Consider the following 24,502-nt stretch of genomic DNA (forward strand, 5'->3'; position numbering starts at 1 on the left):
CAGGACATTTGTTCTTCTGTTGTAAATAAGCGCCACTTCCAAATTCTCGCATCAACTTGCCGACGCGCTTACGTCATGATTCACCTCAGCTGCTGGCAGGAAGCACTTCTAAAAGTTAATAACAATTTAATTATAGATTTATTTTTACACAAACGTATCGATTTGTTTCAGATGAGATTCATTGATCGACTGGAGTTGCATGGATTACTTTAAAAAAAATTTTTTGCCTAAATGTGACTTTTGGACCATCAAAATGCTGGCACCCATGTACATCCATTATAAGGACCTGACAGAGATCTATCTTCTTCTAAAAATCTTAATTTGTATTCTGCTAAAGACAGACATTCATACACATCAGGGATAGTGAATAATAAGAGAATAACATTTTTTCTCTATATAAACTTTTTTGGGTGAACTATTCCTTAAAGAGGCAGTGGAGACTTGTGCATGCACAGGCCTGACACAGTCAAAGTGATTGTATTGTGCATTAAATTATTACTAATAAAACATCTATTTAGCATTGTAATCATCCCTGCTCTCCCTTGCTAACAAATCTGTCTGTCTTTCAGAAAACCCTATGGGATTCAGTTAAATCCAAGAGGGTGGTCCCGGCACCCTCAAAAGAAAAAAACTTGGCTTCGATGTCAATAAAGGCAACAAACAAGACATTTCACGTGTCTCGCCAGTCGCAATACAGCAAGGATAGAACATCAAACCCGTTGTCGCCATTAAACCAGGAAAGGTCTGCCAATGGCGGAGGTATTGTCATTGCAACCACGCCATTGTCCACTCCACCGATTTCAAAACCCGCATTTGTAACAGAGGCTTTTGATTATCTGCATTTACAAAGTAACTCTCCAGTTGTTGTTTTAGTACCAGTGGACAGATTGCTTGATACACCTGATAAAAAGGATGTGCTGCCAGAGTGCAAAGTGATCACAAGGGTTTTGAATATAACACTTTCTCCTACTAGCACTCCAGAGAGGTTTAGAAATTCATTACCATTGCATTTTCAGAGTCCACTACCTGTGATTGGAAAATTTTCACAGGCTGAACAACAGGAACCAGAGAAACCATCTCTGTCTGTTAAAAATGCTCTCCATATTATAGGATCAGATCTTGCGCATGCAATGAGCCCTCCAAATGCATGCTCAAGCTTTGACTTTTCCGATTCTCTTGAATCCGAAAAGCTGGATCCAGAATCTGTTCCTGAAACATCATTTAGAGCAACTGTGGACATTTCCCCACCAGTTGAAGCTCCTCACCCAAGGTTGACGTACTGTGTTAAACCCAACAAAGCCTTAGGAATAGAATCAAATCATGACCGGTTTCCGCTCAAGTCATTACCTATAAGCACCTCTACAGTGACTAAGTCGAAAAAAGTGGATGATGCCCTTGATCTTGAAGATTTGAAGCACAAGAAGGTTCCAATTAATTCTACCACAGTGACCAAAAGCAAAGCAGAAGCCTCTGAGATTCCAGCCTTGCGTAAGAAGACCTCCAGACGCAGACTTCTAGAGAAGACCTTGGAGCTCTCAGAACCTAGTAATGCAGAATCCAATACAAGCTCTCAGGAGAGCAACTCCTCTCTACCCATCATTGGCTCTGATTCGAGTGCAGATGTGGCCCTTGAATCTAAAACTCCTGTAACTTTAATGCAGGTTACAACAGAGAAACCAACCTCATATTTATCCCCACCTTCTGAACACCTTTTGTCATTAATTTCGCCCATACGTTCTCAGCCTGAAGTTCTGCCCTCCTTTAGTCAAACTCAAAAAACCAGTCTGGAGTTGGCAACTGATAAAGCCTCTGACAAGGTGCCATCAGGTCTTTGTCTGGACCAATTTCCTGTGCATTGCAAGACATTAGCGGCAAATAAAAAAAGAAAAAGTGAAGAATTTTTGAGAGATCACTCCGAAAACGCATCAAACCTCCAAGCGAAGAAGTGCCGCGTTCTGGCACATGCAACAGAGTCCAAGAAGTCGAGCCGAGAGAAAACGTCAACTTCAAGGGCTACATCTGGACAGCAGCATCGAAAACCTATAGGTAAGTACATTATACTTGTTGTGCATTTCACAAAGTGCATCAAATATGTCCTTGGATGTTTTCTATGTTGAGAATGACCTCTACAGAAAATAAAGTTTATATACTATCCCTTATTTTTATCTTCAAGCTCCACCGAGTTCAAAACCTCCACTTAAGAAATCCTGTCCAAAAACAATTCAAAATGGTAAGAAAACATTGCATTCTTACATCTTACAATTCAGAATAGTATCTCTTTAAACAAAATTTTAAATGACATGTCTAAGGAGAACAGTGGCGTTAAGAAGTATTTGGAAACTTTTGGACACTTAAAGCTAAAGTGTGTAATTTTTTGGGGTGAAAATACTTTCTTATATCCCAGCTTAATATGCAGAGACAACTATAATGAAGCCATTCATATGTAAATTTTCTTGAAAACATTAAACACTGTGTCTGTGCCGGATAACATTTCCTGTGTTTGTTTTGAACAACCCGCTTAAACCAGCCCCAACAATGTTAATCAACCAATGGCGTGAGTTGGGAGTGGGACTATCTGACTGTTTGAACTACAGCAGACCAGGGACTTATTCAGAAAGCGGTTTTGAAAACATTGTTTAGTTTTGCAATTCTTTTCAGGGGCGCTAGTGTCGCAGAAATTACATACTTCAGCTTTAAGCCACAGGCCAAATTTATAAATGTAATTTACATTTGATATAGTTACATTTTAAAGTATGTATTTTGCTGATGTAGATGGTCAGTCTGTGAAGTCACTCAGTAGCTCAACTCGAAAGCCTGCAAAGATAGTGGCTGTGGCGCAGGCCAAACTAACCTTTCTGAAGCCAACGCAGACAGGTATATTTTTATAGTTGCATTTGCATATTTTTGTGTTTTAAATCCAATTTAAATTGAATAATTACTTATGTTCTACCATACTGACAGCCATACCAAGGCATCCGCTGCCATTTGCCGCAAAGAACATGTTTTATGATGAACGATGGATTGAGAAGCAGGAAAGGGGCTTCTCCTGGTGGATGAATTACTTTCTCACTCCTGATGACTTCAAAGTTGCTACTGAAGTTACCAAAGGTGGACCATTTGGTTTTAGTTTGAGTTTACCTGTTCGTGAACTATACCTTTAAGTTTTTTCAATTTTCATTTTTAGCTGCAATTCATGGAAGATGGAATTTCTGGTATCATAAAAAATGTTGTATTTCTTTTTTAGTGAATGCCTTGTCCTTAACAATGGGGGATGAGAAATTCAACATACCCAAGGCACCAACAAAAGAGGAGATGTCTTTTAGAACTTACACAGCCCGTCAACGTCTAAACCGCCTTCGGCGAGCTGCTTGCAAGCTTTTCACTTCAGATACCATGGTGAAGGCCATCCAGAGACTGGAACTGGAGGTAGAAGCCAAGAGGCTTCTTGTGCGAAAAGACAGACATCTTTGGAAGGACATAGGTATAAGAGCTAATTTTAATCATTGTTGCGCCGCAGACCTCACATCAATGTGAATTATTTGCTTTTAGGGCAAATATACAGTCTTTTTGAACATCAAATTTTTAGTCTGAAAAGTAAAATTTCTGGTTTCTGTTTTTTCTTTTGTCCTGCAGGTGTCAATCACAATATACTTATTAATCTGAAACATTATTGGAAATGTATACTTTACTGTATAACAGTAAATATAACTTTTTACAAAAAAAATCAGCATAAAGGCAGTACAAATATGGTGCATAAATACTTAAAATAATAAATCATTTTATTATATAATATATTACATATTAAGATATAATAATTTTATATGTGTATTATATACATATATATATATATATACACAGTGGTGTGAAAAAGTGTTTGCCCCCTTCCTGTTTTCTTATGTTTTTGCATGTTTGTCACACTTAAATGTTTCAGATCATCAAACAAGTTTAAATATTAGTCAAACACAAGTTAACACAAGTAAACACAAAATGCAGTTTTTAAATGAAGGTTGTTATTATTAAGGGAAAACAAAATCCAAACCTACATGGCCCTGTGTGAAAAAGTGATTGCCCCCTAAACCTAATAACTGGTTGGGCCACCCTTAGCAGCAACAACTGCAATCAAGCGTTTGCGATAACTTGCAATGAGTCTTTTACAGCCCTGTGGAGGAATTTTGGCCCATTCATCTTTGCAGATTTGTTGTAATACAGCCACATTGGAGGTTTTCGAGCATTAACTGCCTTTTTAAGGTCATGCCACAGCATCTCAATAGGATTCAGGTCAGGACTTTGACTAGGCCACTCCAAAGTCTTCATTTTGTTTTTCTTCAGCCATTCAGAGGTGGACTTGCTGGTGTGTTTTGGATCATTGTCCTGCTGCAGAACCCTAGTTCGCTTCAGCTTGAGGTCACGAACAGATGGCCGGACATTCTCCTTCAGGATTTTTGGTAGACAGCAGAATTCATGGTTCCATTTATCACAGCAAGTCTTCCAGGTCCTGAAGCAGCAAAACAGCCCCAGACCATCACACTACCACCACCATATTTTACTGTTGGTATGATGTTCTTTTTTTGAAATGCGGTGTTACTTTTACGCCAGATGTAATGGGACACACACCTTCCAAAAAGTTCAACTTTTGTCTCGTCAGTCCACAGAGTATTTTCCCAAAAGTCTTGGGGATCATCAAGATGTTTTCTGGCAAAAATGAGACGAGCCTTAATGTTCTTTTGCTCAGCAGTGGTTTTCGTCTTGGAACTCTGCCATGCAGGCCATTTTTGCCCAGTCTCTTTCTTATGGTGGAGTCATGAACACTGACCTTAACTGAGGCAAGTGAGGCCTGCAGTTCTTTGGATGTTGTTGTGGGGTCTTTTGTGACCTCTTGGATGAGTCGTCGCTGCGCTCTTGGGGTAATTTTGGTCGGCCGGCCACTCCTGGGAAGGTTCACCACTGTTCCATGTTTTCGCCATTTGTGGATAATGGCCCTCACTGTGGTTCTCTGGAGTCCCAAAGCTTTAGAAATGGCTTTATAACCTTTTCCAGACTGATAGATCTCAATTACTTTCTTTCTCATTTGTTCCTGAATTTCTTTGGATCTCAGCATGATGTCTAGCTTTTGAAGATCTTTTGGTCTACTTCACTTTGTCAGGCAGGTCCTATTTAAGTGATTTCTTGATTGAGAACAGGTGTGGCAGTAATCAGGCCTGGGTGTGGCTAAAGAAATTGAACTCAGGTGTGATAAACCACAGTTAAGTTATGTTTTAACAGGTGAGGCAAACACTTTTTCACACAGGGCCATGTAGGTTTGGATTTTGTTTTCCCTTAATAATAACAACCTTCATTTAAAAACTGCATTTTGTGTTTACTTGTGTTATCTTTGACTAATATTTAAACTTGTTTGATGATCTGAAACATTTAAGTGTGACAAACATGCAAAAAAATACAGACAGTTTTTCACACCACTATATATGTGTGTGTGTATATATATATATATATATATATATATATATATATATATATATATATATTATATAAAATTATTTTTTATTATTATTGTAAGTGTATGCTTGTATTTATATCATCATTATATATCATTATTTAATGATATTTCTATTTCATAGGTGGTCTTACTGGTTAACTTTTTTTATTTTTTTTCCCTTCTATTCTCCTTTTTCAGGTGAGCGTCAAAAAGTTCTCAACTGGCTTGTATCGTACAATCCACTTTGGCTAAGAATCGGACTTGAGGTATTTTTTTATACCTTGCATGCATGGTTATTTTTTATGTATGATTTTCATGTATGAAATTTGCCTTGTTTGATCCAAACCATTGCTTGTTTCAGACAATCTATGGAGAGCTGATATCACTTGAAAGCAACAGTGATGTCATGGGACTGGTGATGTTCATTCTTGGACGTCTGCTCTGGAATCCAGATATAGCTGCAGAGTTCAGACACGCTAAAGTGCCCCATTTGTACAGAGATGGTAAAATTTAATTTAACGAATTATTTTTCTTTAATTTTTTAACAGACACCACAAATCACAAAATAATTTTTCCTCATCAGGCCATGAGGAGGCGCTCTCTCGCTTCACTCTAAAGAAACTTATTCTGCTGGTCTGCTTTCTGGATAAGGCCAAAGAGTCCAGACTGATTGAACATGATCCTTGTTTGTTCTGCATGGATGCTGAATTTAAGGTGCTGTTTTATTCTCTTATTCAGTGCATGTTTGTTATTTAAACCATGCTGAGTAATTCTCAACAAATTGTAAGCAATAAAGGTGGCTTAAAACTTTTGGGAATGCAAGTGAAGTAATCATCTACTGTGGGGTTTGTCTAAACTAGTGGTTCTCAACTGGTTTTGCTTCACGACAAAGATTTTACATTGGATGACAAGTGGGGACCCAACATCAGTACCAAAAATAACTCGTATTAAATGAATGGGACATATTTTCTTTTTACTTGCGTCATTTGTTCATAGTTTTTAGGATGAAGGCACGTCACGCAACCTTTTCATGTTGGCATCTGCCTAATTTGGCTTGCTTCCACCAAACGACAGATAATTTTTCATTAAACTGTCAAGTTTGACTGGGCGTATGGCCTCTAATTTTAACAACAAAAGATATAGGTATTATTTTCTCCTCCCTTTTAAAAGTTGATAAGCCTCTTTATTTTGCTGTCCTATTACTCATCAGAAAAGATCTGCAACCCATATTTGGTCACTACCCACCAGTTGAGATCCACTGGTCCAAAGCACAAACGGAGGACTAATGATTTTATTTTATTCCCTTTAGTCAAGTAAAGATCTGCTTTTGGCATTCTCACGAGATTTCCTCAGTGGTGAAGGGATTTTATCACGTCACCTCAGCCACCTTGGCTTAGCAGTGTCCCATGTTCAGACTCCTTTGGATGAGTTCAACTTTGCCGTGAAGAATCTTGCTGTTGACTTGAGATGTGGCATTCGTTTGGTGTATGTTTGAATTAAGATAAATTTTCACAAAAAAAATGTCATTGCATGTTTGTTGTTCATATGTCATAAAATATGTGGCTGTTGCCGTCCAGGTCAATATTTATATCCAGGCTGACATAGTTTATAGTGACCACATCTGACTCCAAAGCTCCAAAAGGACCAAAAATTTAAAAAAAACTGCATTGGATGACCAATAAAAAAGCCATATGCCTTGTGTGCATTATTTTAAGTGTTCTGAATCCATAGATCAAGTCATGTGTGCCTGTAGGATTTCACCTGAGGGTACGCACAGAAATCTGTCTAAAGTATAGCTACCCTTATTTGTAGGGGGATCCAGCAGCATGCTCCCCCAGGAGATTGATTTATTTTGCAAAAAACGACACCAAAGCATTAAATTCTGGTGACTTTGAGAGAGGCATTTATTAATTTTTAGTTTGTGTAGCACTGACAACAACAAACGTGGTCTCTCGTTACATAATAAAGACACAGCGCAACAACAAGAGCAGAGCGCAGGTGTTTCGAGACCGTTTTTAACAGTTGCAGTTCTTTTTAACTTGACTTTAATTTGAGAAACCTCTCCAAATGACTCGTGCATTGCTAGTAATCGTGCATTGCTAGTACTTTCAAACAGTCAACAAAATACGGGACATACTTCATGATTGCTTAAATATTCTAGAGAAAATATTTCTCAGGTCAGTTGGAGCGCTCATAGTATGCACAGTGCGAACAGCTTTACAGCTGCGGGCACCACTGGATCAAGACCAAAGACTTTTATTGTGGATTTTTTGGAGCTTGACAGACATGGTCACTGTTTTGTTGTTAAATGGAAAAGAGCTATATGAAATTTTTTTAATTCTCATTTTGTGTTCCATGGACCCAAACGACATTGTAACAACATAATTTAAGACTTCTTCACTAAATGTTGCTATATTATTTTCAGGCGTGTCATGGAGCTCTTCACTCTAGACTGGACTTTGTCTAGAAAGCTCCGGATACCCGCTATTAGCCGCCTGCAGAAAGTGCACAATGTTGACGTTGCACTACAGGTGCTGAAAAACAAAGGTGTAGACCTTAAAGATGAACTTGGTAAGAGTTGCATCTTTCACAAACACTTTCAGTTTCCTGATGGAAAATAAATGGCTAGAATTCTTCAGTTCTCTGCACTCTGAAATTACTATTCTCAATTTTTCTTCAATGTCTTCAAGGAGTGACCATTGACTCCAGAGACATTGTGGATGGACACAGGGAAAAGACCCTGAACCTCCTGTGGAAAATCATCTTCACCTTCCAGGTATTTTGGCACCTTGAGTTCTCGAGGTGGGATATGGGGCTACGGCATGAGTTCCTTCTTTTTTTAGTGGTTGATTTATGTACACATGCATTAGTGAGACTTTGGCTGTTGAATCATGTCTCAATATTTTTTCAGCATCTTTCACAATGAGTTTCGTGTTTTAAGATTTTGGTGTTTTGTGTAATAAGATGTGTTTTAGTTGAGTTTTCTTGATCGAGTATTACCCATCTCTAGAACTGACCAGAGATGTGTCTGCCATGCTATACTGAGTAGATGGACCATAAACTCCAGTAACCACTGTTAAATGAAGCTTAAAGTGCATAAGAGATGTTCAGTTACTCCAAGCAGTGCTATATATAGGTTATTTATTTTAAGATGCAAGCTTAAGATCTGGCCAAATGAGTGACTGATCCTTTTTTACGTTCTGACATTGTCTATCTACAGATGTTTTAAAACTCCCATCTGTAATTGTATAAATGTTGTTGCTATGTTTTGGTCTACTTCTAACTTAATAGGTAGAAGTGCTACTTGATGAGAATCAGCTCAAAGAGGAAATCAGTTTCCTCCGGAAAACCTGGAGAACAAAACAGAAGTTGGCCTCACTAATGACTAACAGAGGTGTTGTAGTGAAGAGAATGAAGGCCAGACAAGCATTTGAACATCCCAGCCAAAAAGTAACACTGCTGCTGGACTGGGTCAATGCTGTTTGTGAGTTCTACAATTTAAAGGTGAGCCACACTAAAGAATAGTTCACCCAAAAATGAAAATTGGACATACTACAAGAGTGCTAGGTTTTTGCTACGCATATAGTGTAACATACATGATGGTATATAATTCTACTAAAAACATTGTTGTAGGCATGTCAGGACCTTACAGCAAAACATAATCTTCATGCCCCATTCTTTTGCAGGCTGAGAACTTTACAGTGTCATTCTCGGATGGCCGTATCCTTTGCTACCTCATTCATCATTACCACCCCAGTCAACTCCCTGCTGCGGAAATTCAGCTGAGAACGACACAGACTGTAGAATGTGGTCAACGTGGCAGAGTGGAGCTTAATAACTCCTCTAGTGACTCCGACAGCTCCTTTGATGCCTTACCCAAGATGCAAGCTGGTAACTTTTACATCCTACTTTTTTTTTTTCTTTTTTGGTATTTTTTTCATTTTATCAATGTAGATATCTTAGAACTGGGTGCTTTTTGTGTTTGGTTCAGAATCCCTGTCAGTGGACTTCAGAGAACTTTTTGAGAATGAGAGAAATAATTTTCAGTTGGTGAACACTGCTGTGTCTAATCTTGGAGGAGTTCCTGCCATGATAAATCCAGAGGATATGTCCAACACAATCCCAAATGAAAAGGTCAAATCGTTTTTATCCCATTTCATGTGTGGGGGTTAGGATAAGAGCATGCTTGTAAATAAAACTATGAGGTTGTATGAAAATACGAGCGCTTGTCTTGTTTAAGGTGATGTGTGCAAGTTTTTGGATGTGTCTTGTATCAGTTTAATATGCAGATACAAAAATTAAAAATTGTGGTTGCTTATTTATTTTCAGGTGGTCACGTGTTACCTCTCCTTCCTTTGTGCTCGTCTCCTGGATCTCCGCAATGAAACAAGAGCAGCCCGTGTCATCCAGGGTGCATGGCGGCGATACAAGCTACAGAAAGACATTGAGCTTCTTCAGGTAAGAGTACTTTTGTGTTCAACAATTTTAGGCTTTTTAGAACTTTAAATTATTTTCTTATCTTGGATATGCTCTGTATGCACAGCAAAAGAACCTGGCTGCCAGTAAAATCCAGGCCCTTGTGCGGAAGTTCATTCTGAGAAAAAGGCTGATCCGACAGAATAAAGCAGCCATTATGATCCAGGCCTTCTGGAGAGGATACGCTGCACAAGAGAAGTTAAGAGTGCTACAACAAGAAAGACATTTTGCTCTTCAAAATGCAGCTGCAACTGTAATTCAGGTACATGTATTGTACTGCTTCAACTTGCTTATTTGTAGGAAAAATGTGACAGTTTCATAAATTAGCATAACTGAAAAATAACCAGTGTTGGGGATGATGCTTTGAAACTAGCTGAGCAAGTTCTTATAATTTATAGTTCAACTATAATGAAGCTAGCATTATTGAAAAAGTATTTAGCTATGCTACAAACTACTAATAAAAATTACAACTACACTGAATCTATTTAAGGCTATATATATATATATATATATATATAAATATTTATTTCGGAACAATATTTTATTATGCAATACATTTACACAAAGTACAATAAAACTAGAGAAAACATCTTAATTTATACAACTCAAAAGAAAACGTAAAGAATTTCAATTTTTGGCTAAATATTTCAATTGTTGAATCTTTTTTTTTTTAACCGTTAATTTATATGAACTGTCCGAACAAACCGATTTACTAAAATGAACCAGATATTCCAGTGCCTCAGATGACAGTGTTTGATTATTGCCTTAGTTTGCTTGGCTGCAAAGCTGTGTGCACAATGCAATGTGACAAAAGACAGCAATGCAGCCTTTTAACCAAGTAAATTTAAAGTAGCCTATTACTTGTAAAGCTAAAATAAAAACGACTGCTTTACTGTCATGCCAAAATGTAGTTAGTAGCATCACTGCTGTTGGTTACTTATTCCTCAACACTACAGAAATAACTAGAATGTATAGATACAACTCGAGGCTAATGTAATTTGCCATATTTAAAACAGAAAACATACAAAGCTTGGAGGATTCAAACTGTCCTGAAGAAAAACCATGCTGCTTCTCTGATCCAAGGGGCTTTTCGGAAGTGGCATGCAAAAAGAGTGATGGAAAGAAACACTGCAGCCTTGCGGATTCAATCATGGTACAGAATGCAGAGTTGTATAAAACAATACCTGGAAATGAAAAGCAATGCAATCTGTATTCAAGCATGGTTCAGAGGTCACATTCAAAGACGCAAGTTTGAGACTTTAAAGAAAAGGCATTATGCTTCAGTCATCATTCAGAGTGCATTTAGGGCCTACCTTGTGAGGCAACATATATCTAAAATGAAGCAAAGTGCAGTCTTTATTCAGAGGTGGTTTCAAGCCTACATGCTTAGGAAAGCAGAGCAGAAGAGGTATCTGGAGCTTAAATCTGCAGTTATCACTCTGCAAGCAACTGTCCGTGGATGGAAGGTCCGCAGAACAGTGGCTCAACGCCAGCAAGCTGCACTTCTGATTCAAACTGCTTTCAGGAGGCTTATGGCTCAAAGGCACTTTATGTCTTTGAAAAGATTGGCCATCATTCTGCAACAGAGATACAGAGCTAAAGTACTTGGAGACAAGGTAAGACAGGAGTTTAAGTCTCTTAAACTCGCTTCAGTGACAGTCCAAGCAATGTGGCGAGGACGAGCTGAGAGGAGGAAGATTGGTCAACTTCACACATGCGCCAAGATCATTCAGTCACACTATCGTAGATATGTGGCTCAGACTCAGTTTTTGGAAATGAAACGGGTTGCCTTGGTCATTCAGAGACAATACAGAGCTCTCAAAGAGGGACAGAAAGTGTATGCAGAATACACTGAAATTAAAAAAGCGGCCATTGTGTTTCAGAGTGCTTATCGTGGCAAGAGAGTAAGGCAAGAGCTGCAGAAGAAGAACAAAGCAGCAACTTTGATTCAGTCAGCAGTGAGAGCGTATAGTTACCGGCAGAAGTTCTTGGCTCAAAAACAAGCAGCTATTGTCATTCAACGAAGCTATCAGGCTTTTGCGCTTGGACGATGTGAAAGAGACCATTTCACCCACTTGAGACAGGCCACTGTAACGCTCCAGGCCATATACCGTGGCTCCAAAGTGAGACTAAAAGTAAGACGTGAGCATCAAGCTGCTACTGTCATTCAAGCTCAGTTCCGAATGCATAAACTACGCATTGCCTTTCTTGCTGAAAAGTTTGCTGCTATCGTTATACAGCAACGATACAGAGCATACAGAATTGGAAAATGCACACAAGCTACATACTCGCAGATGAAAAATGCTGCTGTAGTAATTCAGTCAGCGTTCAGAGGAATGAAAGTTCGCAATCATTTGCAAAAATCACACCAAGCTGCAACAGTGATTCAGGCACATTTCCGAGGGCGTTCCCAACTCAAAAATTACCGAAGACAACAGTGGGCCACATCGGTTTTACAACAGCGATTCAGGGCTATCATGACTAAACATGCTGTCATCAAGCAATATGCAGCTTTAAAAAAATCTGCACTTTGTATCCAGTCAGCTTTTCATGGAATGATGGTTAGGAAGCAGATTGCAGAAAATTACAAATCTGCCGTAATAATCCAGAATACATACAGAGCGTACAAGCAACGGCAGAATTACCTTTCTTTCAGAAGTGCCACCATCCATATTCAGCAGCAATACAGAGCAATTTTAAGTGCAAGACAACAACGTAAAAGCTTTTGCTGCTTGCGAGCAGCTGCCATCACCTTGCAGTCTGTGTACCGAGGGATAAATACAAGGAAAAAGATCAATAAAAGACATGAAGCAGCCACTGTGATTCAGGCATGGTACCGAATGTACAGAACTAGAGTGCCATTTCAAGCCATGAGACTAGCTGCAATGGTCATACAGAGACAATACAAGTGCCATCTACTGAGAAGAGAGGCAAGGGAGAACTTTTTACGGCTTCGGAATAGCGCAATAGGAATTCAGGCTATGTACAGAGCAAACCGGACGCGGCGTGAAATTGCTAGAATGCATTTTGTTGCCACAGTCATTCAAAGGGAGTACTTTGCCTACAAAGAAAGAAAGCACTTTTTGTCTATCCGAGCTGCTGTTGAATTCTGTCAGCGACGCTATCGATCCATTTTGGCAGCAAAAAAAAATCGGAGAGATTATGTTGCTAAACGCCACGCTATTGTTGCAATCCAGGCAGCTTTCAGAGGAATGAAGGTCCGCCAACAGGTCCGCATAGAGCATGAGGCTGCAACAATCATTCAGTCCCATGTGAGAAAGCACATCCTCAAGTTGCGCTTCAAGAGACTTCGGTGGGCAGTTTCTGCTGTTCAACAGCGTTTCAGAGTTAACAAAATTATGAAGCAAGATATGGCAGCATTAAAAGAAAAGAAGAATGCTGCTGTGGTTCTACAAGCAGCATATCGTGGCATGAAGTCCCGACAGACTTTGAAGCAAATGCATTATGGTGCCACTGCCATTCAGAGAACTTTCAGGGCTTATAGTGCTCGTAGGCGATATTTAGCCCTGAAATATTCCGCCACTGCTATTCAGCAAAGATATCGTGCCAGAAATGCTGCCAAACAACAAAGAAAGCACTTTCTTAAAATGTGCCAAGGTGCACTTGTTCTGCAAGCATGCTACAGAGGTCATAAAGTTAGGAGGACTCTATCACTACAGCATCAGGCAGCTGTCTTAATTCAGTCTTATTTTAGAAGCCACAAAGAGATGGTAAAGTACCAGGCCATGAGATTGTCCGCAGTCATTATCCAGAGCCATTACAGGTCATATACCCAGGCAAGAGCAGATCGGGAGAACTATCTATGTTTGAGAAGGTCTACATTAGTTATTCAGGCAGCTTTTAGAGGACTTTATGCTAGGAGACAATTAGATGAAATGCACAAAGCTTCCATCATCATACAGGCTTCATTCCAGTTGCATAAGCAAAGGTCAGCATTCAAGAGACAATGCTGGGCGGCCAGGATTCTCCAGCAGAGGTTTAGAGCTTTGAAACTCAGAGACAAGCAAGTGCAGAGATACCAGCGGGTGAGGAATGCTGCAATATGCCTTCAGAAGTCTTTCAGAGGGAAGAAGGGAAGAGAATTTACCAGACGAACCAAAGCCGCAAGAATCATCCAGGCCTACCTAAGGATGTCTGTCCAAAGACAGCATTTCCTGAAAGAAAAGGCTGCAGCAATTGTTATTCAGTCTGCTTACAGAGGCTACCGCACCAGAGTTGCACATGCTAAGATGCAAGAAAGTGCAACACTTATCCAGAATTGGTATAGATCCTGTAAACTCATCCTGAAAGAACGGAATGGATTCGTAGGTCTTCGGCAAGCTACGCTTACATTGCAGTCTGCCTTGCGCGGAATGCTGGCGAGGAGGCTTGCGAAACAGAGGCGGGCTGCAATCAAGATCCAGTCTGTGTTGCACATGCACGTACACCGCAAGCGCTATATGATGCTCCGCTCAAGTGTTGTGAAGTTGCAAGCGCATTACAGAATGTTTGTGGCCCAGACAAGATACTACAGATGTAAGGCTGCAGCTGCTACTCTACAGAAGCATTACAGAGCTCATAGAGCAAAATTAGAGTGGAGATGTCGTTACCAGAAGACAATCCAAAGCATCAAGATCTTTCAGGCCAGAGTGCGTGGAAGCATTGAGTACAGAAGATTTCAAAGATTAAGGACGAGCACCATCATTATTCAGGTAATCACCATGCAGTTGTATTTTGTCTTTTTAAGTCTGGAAATTATACAGAAGTGACTTCTACTTTCTCTAGGTTTAACTGGCTAGGTCAAACTGTTCTTCTCTTTCCCTCAAACAGGCACATTATCGAGGAATGATTGAGAGATACAAGTTTCAGCAACTCAAGGAAGCTGTTTGCGTTATACAGAAGCATTACAGGGCTTTCCGAATCTGTCAGAGAGAGCGTGCACAGTTCCTTCAGCTGCGAAGGTCTGCTGTTGTGATACAAGTAAGGCCACCTCTTTTCAGGCATCTATATATTTGGACCCACTTTATATTAAATGTCTTTAACTACTATGTACTTAAGCATTTGATACAATGTATTTATTATGTACATACTTGTTTTTGAATTGTACTTACATTTAAAGTACCTGCATTTAATTACATCTGTAGTTACACTGATAACCTAACCCTACCCCAACCATTACACTAAACCCTATTTTTAACCCTACCCATACTCCTAAACCTACCCATACCTTAAAGGGATAGTTTAACCAAAAGTGAAAATTCTCTCATCATTTACTCCCAAAAGTGTATCACTTTCTTACTTCAGCAGAACACAAAAATTTTTAGAAGATTATCTTTGCTCTGTAGGTCAATAAAATGCAATTGAATGGTGATCAGCACTTTAAAGCTCCAAAAAGCACAGACAGTCATAGTAAAAGTAGTTCAAACAACTCCAATGGTTAAATTAATGTCTTCTAAAGCGATGTGATCACTTTGGGTGAAAAACAGATAAATATTTAAGTCCTTTTCACTATAATTGTTTGCTTTCTGTCGCTCTCCAATGCACGTTCATGAGGACCAAATTCACGCAGCCTCTCGCATGACGTAAGCACATTGGCTTGTCCAAATGAAAGCGAAAGCAAAACCAAAACCATCACATCAGTTCTCGCATAAACATGCCAATGTTATAGTGCTTGTGAAAAATATTAAGTGAGATATTGAGAAAACATGTTGTTTTCAAAAACACAATGGGTCAAGTTCTTTAAGCCCACTTTCAACATTGAAGTGGAAAAAAACACACATTGAATGTGTTAACTTTAACAGCCCTAAAATAAATGTTATTATACACATAGTATTTTTACGTTAAACGTTTTGCAGTGGACCCCAGTTTGAAAAATGTCATGGTTACTTTCGTAACCTCCGTTACCTGATGGAGGGATTGAGATGTTGTGTCGATGTAGTGACACTAGGAGTAACTCTTGGGAGCTCCAAACACCTCTGCTTTTTTGAAAAAAGGCCAATGAGAATTGGCAAGTGGAATTTGCATGCCACTCCCCCAGACATACGGGTATAAAAGGAGCTGGTATGCAACCTTCTCATTCAGGTTTTATGCTGAGGAGCTGAGACCAGGTCCTGGCCATTTTAGCGGGCAGTTCAGCGTTGTGGCAAGAGGGACACAACGTCTCATTCCCTCCATCAGGGAATGGAGGTTACGAAAGTAACCATGGCGTTCCTTATCTGTCACTCACTCAAGGTCCGTCCACCCCAGTGAGCCTACTTGCAAAGTCAGGGAGGACGAAGAGCAGGTCATCCTAGCAGCAACCTACTGGCCCACCCAGAGGTGGTTCTCGGATCTCACGCTCCTCGCGACAGACCCCCCCCCCCGGCGAATTCCATGGACCTTCTTTTTCAGGGACGGGGCACCATCTGGCACCCGTGACCAGACCTCTGGAATATTCGTGTCTGACCCCTGGACGGGATGTGGAACCTAAGTGGCCTACCACCCGCAGTGGTAGACACGATCACTCAGGCTAGGGCTCCCTCTATGAGGCGCCTGTATGCCTTGAAGTATGCGAAGACCCCCAGAGATGCGCAGTCGTATTGGTGCTTTCCTTCCTGCAGGAGAGGCTGAAGGGGCGGCTGTCCCCCTCCACCCTGAAGGTGTATGTAGCCGCTATTTCGGCTTATCACGATGCAGTAGATGGTAAGTACTTGGGGAAGCATGACTTGATCATCAGGTTCCTGAGAGGCGCTAGGAGGTTGAATCCCTCCAGACCGTGCCTCGTCCCCTCGTGGGACCTCTCTGTAGTCCTTCGGGGTCTACAGGGAGCTCTCTTTGAGTCAGCTGAGCTAAAGGCACTCTCTTTGAAGACTGCCCTCCTGACCGCGCTCACTGTCAGTGAATCGTGCCTGGAGTTCAGTCCGGGTTACTCTCACATGATCCTGAAACCCCGACCGGGCTATGTGCCCAAGGTTCCCACGACCCCTTTTAGGGATCAGGTGGTGAACCTGCAAGCGCTGCCCCAGGAGGAGACAGACCCAGCCTTAGTGTTGCTGTGTCCGGTGCGAGCTTTACACATCTATTTGGATCGCACGCAGAGCTTTAGAAGCTCCGAGCAGCTCTTTGTCTGCTTTGGTGGACAGCGGAAAGGAAGCGCTGTCTCCAAACAGAGGATCGGCCACTGGGTCATTGATGCCATCGCGATGGCATATCAGGCTCAGGACATGCCACCCCCTGCGGGGTTACGAGCCCACTCTACCAGGAGTGTGGCAACCTCCTGGGCACTGGCCAGTGGTGCCTCTTTGGCAGACATCTGCAGAGCAGCGGGCTGGGCAGCACCCAACACCTTTGTGAGGTTCTACAACTTCCGGGTTGAGCCGGTCTCGTCCCGTGTATTGGCAGGCATGAGCAGGTAAGTTCTGGGACAGCTGGCCAGGTGTACCACTTGCACATAGTGCCTTTCCCCTCCCTTGAGGTGAAGACATGTGCTCTTGACTCCCAGTCGTGTTCACAGATTGTGATCCCTGGATGACTTTCCTCCTTAGCCCTCTGGCAGTTGAGTTTGCAGAGAAACTCGCTGCCGGCCCAATACGTGAGCTAATGAGACCCTGTATTGAGGTAGGTGCTCCACATGTGCTGGTTCCCCCAAGGCGACCCCATGTGATATCTTCTGCAAAATTGTTTCCCTGTCGGTAAACTGCGTCTTGGGCTCGTAGCAACTTGAGGCGCTGCTAACTCCAGAGGAGGAGACGGCGGACGAGTTGTGACATGCAGTGGAAGCGTAGACCGCCTTGACGGTTGATGTACGCTACTGTCGCTGTGTTGTCCATCCGGACAATGGCCGGAACCTCTGCAGGGCATGCAGTACTGCCAACAACTCTAGGCAGTTGACCCGAGTGGTGTGGCCACCGCTGAGGATGCCATATGCCCCAGGAGCCTCTGAAAAGTTTTCAGTGGAACCGCTGTCCTCCGTCTGAACGCCTTCAGACAGTTCAGCACCGACTGCGTGCGCTCGTTCGTGAGGCGCGCTGTAATCGAGACTGAGTCCAACTCCAAACCGAGAAAAGAGATGCTCTGAACCAGGGAGAGCTTGCTTTTTTCCCAGTTGACCCGAAGCCCCAGTCGGCTGAGGTGCCAGAGCACGAGGTCCCTGTGTGCGCACAGCAACTCTCGAGAGTGAGCTAGGATTAGCCAGTCATTGAGATAGTTGAGGATGCGGACACCCACTTCCCTTAGCGGGACAAGGGCTGCCTCTGCGGCCTTCGTGAAGACTCGAGGGGATAAGGACAGGACAAAGGGGAGGACCTTGTACTGGTATACCTGGCCTTTGAAGGCACACCGCAGGAAGGGTCTGTGTCGAGGTAAGACCAAGATGTGGAAGTACGTGTCCTTCAGGTCTACCGCCGTGAACCAATCTTGACGCCGGACACTCATTAGAATGCATTTTTGCATCAGCATCTTGGACGGGAGTCTGTGCAAAGCCTGGTTCAGTACTCGCAGGTCAAGGATTGGCAGCAACCCACCGCCTTTCTTCGGTACGATGAAGTAAGGGCTGTAGAACCCTTTCTTCATCTTGGCTGGAGGAACAGGCTCTATCGCGCCCTTGCGCAGAAGGATAGCGATCTCGCACGCAAGGTAGCGGTGTTTTTGCCCTTCACCCAGGTGAAGCGAATGCCGCTGAACCTGGGCGGGTGCCTGGTGAACTGAATTGCGTAGCCGAGTCGGATGGTCCGGGTCAGCCATCATGATGGGTTGGAAAGTGCGAGCCACTCGCCCAAATTCCAGGCGTTAGGACCAAGGGAATAATCACGTCGGACGTACCGGCGGGCGGGGCGTGGCCATGCTGAGTCCAGGAACATCAAAGCACTTACCTGGCCCCTGCCGCCCACCATAAGATTGGCCGAGGAGGGATCTCGTCCCCGTAGTCCACCGGAACCAATCCCGTGTGGGCGTGTTTTTGCCACAGCTGGGTGCACAGGGGTGGGGGGTCCACCGCTGGAGCGCCATACCTGCCAAAATGGGACGGTTGTCAGTGGTCGTGACGACGGCCGTGCGCACCGGACACGTGACCCAGAAGACGAGGAAACTATTCTTTTGTCAGGATTTTGGGTGCCGCAGCATCCAGGGCATGCGGCGACAAAAGATTCTCTTCCCGGCCCTCCACCGGGGGATGGAGTGGTCTGTCAACCAGCTCCAGAGAAGCGGGTCTCCTCGCCCCTGGATCGCCCATCTCGGGGGGGCTTCGAAGCCTTCCTCGGGTTCTTAGCGGCCAGCCACGAGACAGGTGGCGTCTGCTTCCTGCGGAGGGCTCCATGCCGGAGCCGGGCCACAGGTGGCAGGCTGCGGCAGAGTCGGTTTTGTTGCTGCAGAAGGACGCCCTTGCCGATGAGCAGACCGGGTGCAGGGTCTTAAGCTACGCCGGGGCAGGATATGTTGTAAGGCCTGCGTCTGGTTCTTCACCGCCGAGAACTGCTGGGCAAAGTCCTCGACAGCGTCGCTAAACAGGCCAACCTGGGAAATGGGGGCATCAAGGAACCGTGCCTTGTCCGCCTCTCCCATCTCGACCAAGTTGAGCCAAACGTGGCACTCCTGGGCCATCAGGGTGGATATCGCCTGCCCAAGAGACCGTGCCGTGACCTTCGTCGAGCGAGGTCGGTCGCCGTGCGCAGTTCTTGCATCAATCTCGGGTCAGAACTACCTTCGTGCAGTTCTTTTAGCACCTTGTCTTGGTGTACTTGCAGGAGAGCCATGGTGTGCAGGGCGGAGGCGGCTTGTCCAGCGGCACCGCAGGCCACAGTCGTCAGGGATGACGTAAACCTACAGGCCCTGGACGGGAGCTTTGGGCGCCCACGCCTTAGCGCCTCTGAGGACACAAGTGCACCGCGAGCGACTTATCCACTTGGGGATCACTTAATACCCCCTGGTCGCTCCACCATCGAGGGTAGTGAGAGCGGGGCAGCTGAAAGACCAGGACCAGGCACTAAAAGGTGCCTCCCATGATCTTGTCAGCTCCTCATGCACTTCAGGGAAGAAAGAAACGGGGGGCGGAACCAATTGTCGAGCCACGAGAGTTCAGGGGAGAGGGAGGGTTCCACTTTAGCCCAACGCTCGCTGGCCGCCCGGGAAAGCATGCCTGTCATTTCTCGCATTGGCTTGAGACTGGGCGACCGTTCCCGAAGGAGGAATCCCAGCCGAAGCCTCTGTGTCAGACTGGATGAGCCCGCTCTCTGATGCTGCGCTCGATAAATCATAGTCTTCCCGAGCTCCGAACAAGAAGTCGAATTCACGCTGAGACGAGTCGGCGGTCTCGTGCGAGAGCCTGATTGGGGAAAGCGAGCGTGCTGGGGATTGGGAGGTCCGTGGGGGGATACCCGGCGGAGGTGGTCCCATTGATGTCCCCAAATCACCCCCAGTGCTAACCGACACGGAATCAAACCCGTAGGTAGAAAGCAAGCAAGCCGCGACCGTAATGTTGCCACGGTCATGTTCTCGCAATGAGGACATGACTCATCCACAAACGATGTCTCCGCGTGGGTTGTGCCCAGACACGTAAGACAGCGATCGTGGCCGTCAGAAGCGGAAAGATTACGACCGCAACCAGGAATAACACACTAACAGAAAGGCATCTTTAAAAATACGTTTCGTGTGTGCCACTTTTTTTGTGAATGAAAATATACTCTTAGAATATACTCTCTTGGTGCCCTGGTGCGTTCTCTGCACTCCACAGGTGCAGAGGGGGAGAAGCCGCTGAAATGCGCCATAAATCCAGCAGCTCCGCTCGGCTCAGAAGAGAAAATCTGAATGAGTGGTTGCATACCATCTCCTTTTATACCCGTATGTCCGGTGAGTGGCATGCAAATTCAACTCGCCAATTCTCATTGACCTTTTTTCAAAAAAGCAGAGGTGTTTGGGGCTCCCAAGAGTGACCCCTAGTGTCACTACATCAACACAACGTCGAGTGAGTGACAGATAGGGAACCCAGCTCTAAAGTTTCTGCTTTTTTCCCCCCACAAGCACTCTGTTTTTCTGTTCCTATTTGAGATGTATTTTTCAATTTAAGTGTGTATTTAACATCCCATGTTTGTTTTGTCTGGTTAACCTTAGACAGCATTTCGTGCTTATCAAGAAAGACAACATGCTCTGCGAACACAAGCTGTGTGGAACATTCAGGCCTGGTTTAGAGGACGCCAAGCTAGGCGAAACTACATCTTAAAACTGGCTGCTATTGCAACCATTAGACGATGTATTCAAACAAGACGCCAACGTTCAAGGTAACAGAAAAGATTTCTTTGCAATCACTGCCAATTGCAAACAAATCTTAAAAGAGAAGGAAATCATAATCACAATATAACAATTTGTCTTCCTATTCAAGGTTTCAAGCAGTCCAGCACAGTGTCCGGATCATTCAACAAAGATGGAGGGAAACTCTGATTGCCAGAAAACAGCAAGCTGACTTCCTGAGGTTTAGAAAATCTGTTATATGTATTCAGGCATTATGGAGAGGTGCGAGTGTTAGAGATTCAATTCAAAAGGTATTTTATTTCTTTGTGGGAATAAACTTTTATCATGCAGGAATTGGCAGTATATTTCTACCTATATTTCTGCCCTTTAAGCTGAAGTATGTATGTGCCACTAATGCGTCACCAAACGGACTTGCAAAAATGTTGCCTTTTGTCTCTTACAGCCTCTTTTTCATTCAAGTAAAATTAAATATGGTGTCTACCCTGACTAAGGTCTACTGTGGTGTCTGTATATTATGCTGAGAAAGTATTTTAACATTGGATAAAATTGCACACATCAGCTTAAAATTGGAGGCAGAGCAACTGTACTTTGTGCTCAGAAATGTCCCACAATTTCTCTCTCTGTCTGAATACCTTCTATTAAGGAAATGTTGCATGGCTTGTGCAGTGATGCTCAGTAAATACTCACTAACTAATGCTGAGCCACATGCTGTTTTGAAATGCATAATACTTTTGTAGATAAAACTAATCAAAAGTTTTCAAAGTCCATTAGTTCATTCAGGGGTTGTTGTCTGATGCTTGATAACCTCTGTTTATTTATTAAGATAAGTGGTTTGTTTTTGCTGCCAAGTATTTGTTTTGGTCTGCTAACCACAGGGTCTGGAAATTGATACAATTTAATAAAGACATGGAAAAGTATTGAATTTATTTTTTGTGACCCAATTTATTTTTCTAGTTCTAAAATAAATAAATAAATTACTCTGAAGTGAAATTACTATTAAATGATTTTTAAAAATCACAGATTAAGTCATGGAAATTAATTGGTCGAAAGGTGTGGGATCCCTGTAACCAGTCCCTGACCAAGTTTTAAAACAATTAGTTAATTTGCCCCATTATTTGTACACTTCAGCATTAAAATATGCATTTCTTTTTTTACAACTTTGTTTTTTGAGACCACCACTCTAAGCCTACATTCTACTTCTTTTTTTTTTTTTATAGCAAATAAAATCTGCTGTGAAGATACAATCAGCTTTCAGAGGTTGTACCATAAGACGACAGTATAAACAGCAGAGAGCCTCCACTATAATTCTACAGCAGCATTTCCGAGCCTTGCAGCTAGCCAGAGTCGAGAAAGAGAATCTAAGACGACGACACAGTGCTGCAGTTTGTCTACAGGCTTTATGTCGTGGTTGGCTCACAAGACAACGGGTAAATTGTAATTTTTTTATATGTACAAAGTTACAATTTTAAAGTACAGAGTTTTACATTTAAAAGAGGAAAAAGTTTAAACCATATTACTGTTCCCAAGTTCAAAAATAACTTTATTCCAACAGTTCCAATTACTGATGAATTTAGAAAGTGTACCGCCAATATTGTTTTCGGGCCATGAAATTGTATTTGACATGAAATGCAATTTTAATTGTATGTTACAGTTTCTAATGTAGCTAATGTTCAGTTCCATTTTAATGCTCCCTGAGCAGTACACAGAATTAGTATGGGACCTTTTAAACAGGACGCTTTCTTGTGTTTAAAACTGCAACGGCATCTTAATGTGCCAATCATGGTGCGCAGCACTGAAAAAACTTTGACGCAACAGTCAAAGATGTCTGTCTAGCACGTTTACATAGACCAACAATGAAAACAACACAGACAGAGCCCAAGAATGCGTCCTGTATGAACTCAGATTAAAAACTATTTGTAAGATGGATGGACCCTTTTCACACTTCCGCGTTCACAAAGTCATAGTTGGTTAAACGGAACTATGGCCGCTGCCGAGGAATATGAGTTTTCACAGTCCTTAAAAGTTTTGCCTGCATTTACGTTTGGAGACATTGAACGCATCGTCCATCAACGGTTAAATCTGAACTCAACAAAGGTTACAAATTGTTTTTCGAGGGCAATCTGCATGAATACGAAGGTAAATTGAAATTATTATTTAGAGGTCAGCAGATCTGCTGCCAAAAATGCAAAAAAGAGGGTATAGTTAACAAATCTGTGATTTGTACTTGGCAAAACTAATACCTGATGGGGCGACACAGAATGTTAAGGAGTGTAGAGACTCATGTCCCGCTCCATCTGACTTCTAACCTTGTCAAACACACAATCAAGTTGGTTGTGATGTGTAATCATTCCATTGAAACCGTTACAGTACAGCTCAGATTTCAAAGCGTTTCACAATTCCACCTGTGTGCGACTGCTTTAAGTCCTCATCTTGAAAATACTGTCCACAGACGAAAGTGCTTCCTCCATTTAATAACAAAGTAATCTTTTTCGTGTTTAATTGCCTAAATCTACCGAGCTCGTACAAAGTTCAGCATCTTTTGGAAAATGCATGGAAAAACAAATCCATTTTCTTTTAGAATGCGTGCAAATAGGAATACTGTAGTGGCACTGGTTATTACTGTTCTTCATGATCGCCGCCATGGTTTACCCAACTATGACGACTTCCACGTCGCAAATGCAGAAGTGTGAAAAGGGTCCATTGCTCTGGACTGTAGGCTAGTGATTGGCTCTTGTTGAATCATAGAGAAATAACAGCAATATATTGTTCTCATTTAGTGCTTCGCAAGTGTTATTTTTGAACGTTCCCCTTATAGATAAAAGAAATGGCATGTGCTGCAAGAAGCCATCGTTTCACTGCTGCTGTTTACCATCATCTCTGTGCAATAAAGATTCAGAGAGCCATTCGTGCACACAGGGCTCTTAAATCAGCCAAGAGGCAGATCTCTTTGGTCCTTTACATCCAGGTACACTTAACCACCGGCTTAAGTTATTCTAGTTTGATGAATAAAATTTGCTAATGTTTATACTCCCAATTTAAATTTACTTCTCTCTTTCTCTCTCCTCCACCTTTCTAGCAATGTTTTAGGGCAAAGATGCAGAGACAGAGATATCTTAAAGACAGGCAGGATATCATCACGGCTCAAAGAGCAGTGAGAACTTGGTTACATCGTCGCAACCAAGCTGCCACTACTATTCAACATGCAGTCAAGAAGTTCCTTCTTAGACGTCGCTTGGAGAGGATGCAGCGTGGAATAGTAAAGGCACAGGTATAGTTATAAAGTTAAATTATAGTGGTGTAAAACTATTGACTTCTTCCCTGTGTGTTGTACTT

The 24,502-nt window shown here is 42.5% G+C and overlaps 1 protein-coding gene across 1 annotated transcript in view; it reads left to right on the forward strand.

Annotated features, from left to right (window-relative positions):
- Window positions 1-24,502, forward strand: part of aspm (assembly factor for spindle microtubules) — a 33,532-nt gene that overhangs the window by 2,623 nt on the left and 6,407 nt on the right. Inside the window, exons 3-25 of the mRNA XM_051693671.1 lie at window positions 570-2,046; window positions 2,174-2,230; window positions 2,773-2,874; window positions 2,962-3,108; window positions 3,245-3,481; window positions 5,672-5,739; window positions 5,835-5,976; window positions 6,057-6,187; window positions 6,783-6,958; window positions 7,899-8,044; window positions 8,164-8,249; window positions 8,765-8,977; window positions 9,160-9,364; window positions 9,465-9,607; window positions 9,803-9,931; window positions 10,017-10,211; window positions 10,966-14,661; window positions 14,780-14,929; window positions 21,032-21,198; window positions 21,300-21,459; window positions 22,387-22,596; window positions 23,985-24,134; window positions 24,246-24,437. Coding sequence (XP_051549631.1) covers window positions 570-2,046; window positions 2,174-2,230; window positions 2,773-2,874; window positions 2,962-3,108; window positions 3,245-3,481; window positions 5,672-5,739; window positions 5,835-5,976; window positions 6,057-6,187; window positions 6,783-6,958; window positions 7,899-8,044; window positions 8,164-8,249; window positions 8,765-8,977; window positions 9,160-9,364; window positions 9,465-9,607; window positions 9,803-9,931; window positions 10,017-10,211; window positions 10,966-14,661; window positions 14,780-14,929; window positions 21,032-21,198; window positions 21,300-21,459; window positions 22,387-22,596; window positions 23,985-24,134; window positions 24,246-24,437 — 8,379 coding nt within the window. The remainder of the gene's footprint in view (window positions 1-569; window positions 2,047-2,173; window positions 2,231-2,772; window positions 2,875-2,961; window positions 3,109-3,244; window positions 3,482-5,671; window positions 5,740-5,834; window positions 5,977-6,056; window positions 6,188-6,782; window positions 6,959-7,898; window positions 8,045-8,163; window positions 8,250-8,764; window positions 8,978-9,159; window positions 9,365-9,464; window positions 9,608-9,802; window positions 9,932-10,016; window positions 10,212-10,965; window positions 14,662-14,779; window positions 14,930-21,031; window positions 21,199-21,299; window positions 21,460-22,386; window positions 22,597-23,984; window positions 24,135-24,245; window positions 24,438-24,502) is intronic.

The sequence above is a fragment of the Myxocyprinus asiaticus genome, chromosome 49 (genome assembly GCF_019703515.2).
Source record: "Myxocyprinus asiaticus isolate MX2 ecotype Aquarium Trade chromosome 49, UBuf_Myxa_2, whole genome shotgun sequence".
NCBI lineage: Eukaryota > Metazoa > Chordata > Actinopteri > Cypriniformes > Catostomidae > Myxocyprinus > Myxocyprinus asiaticus.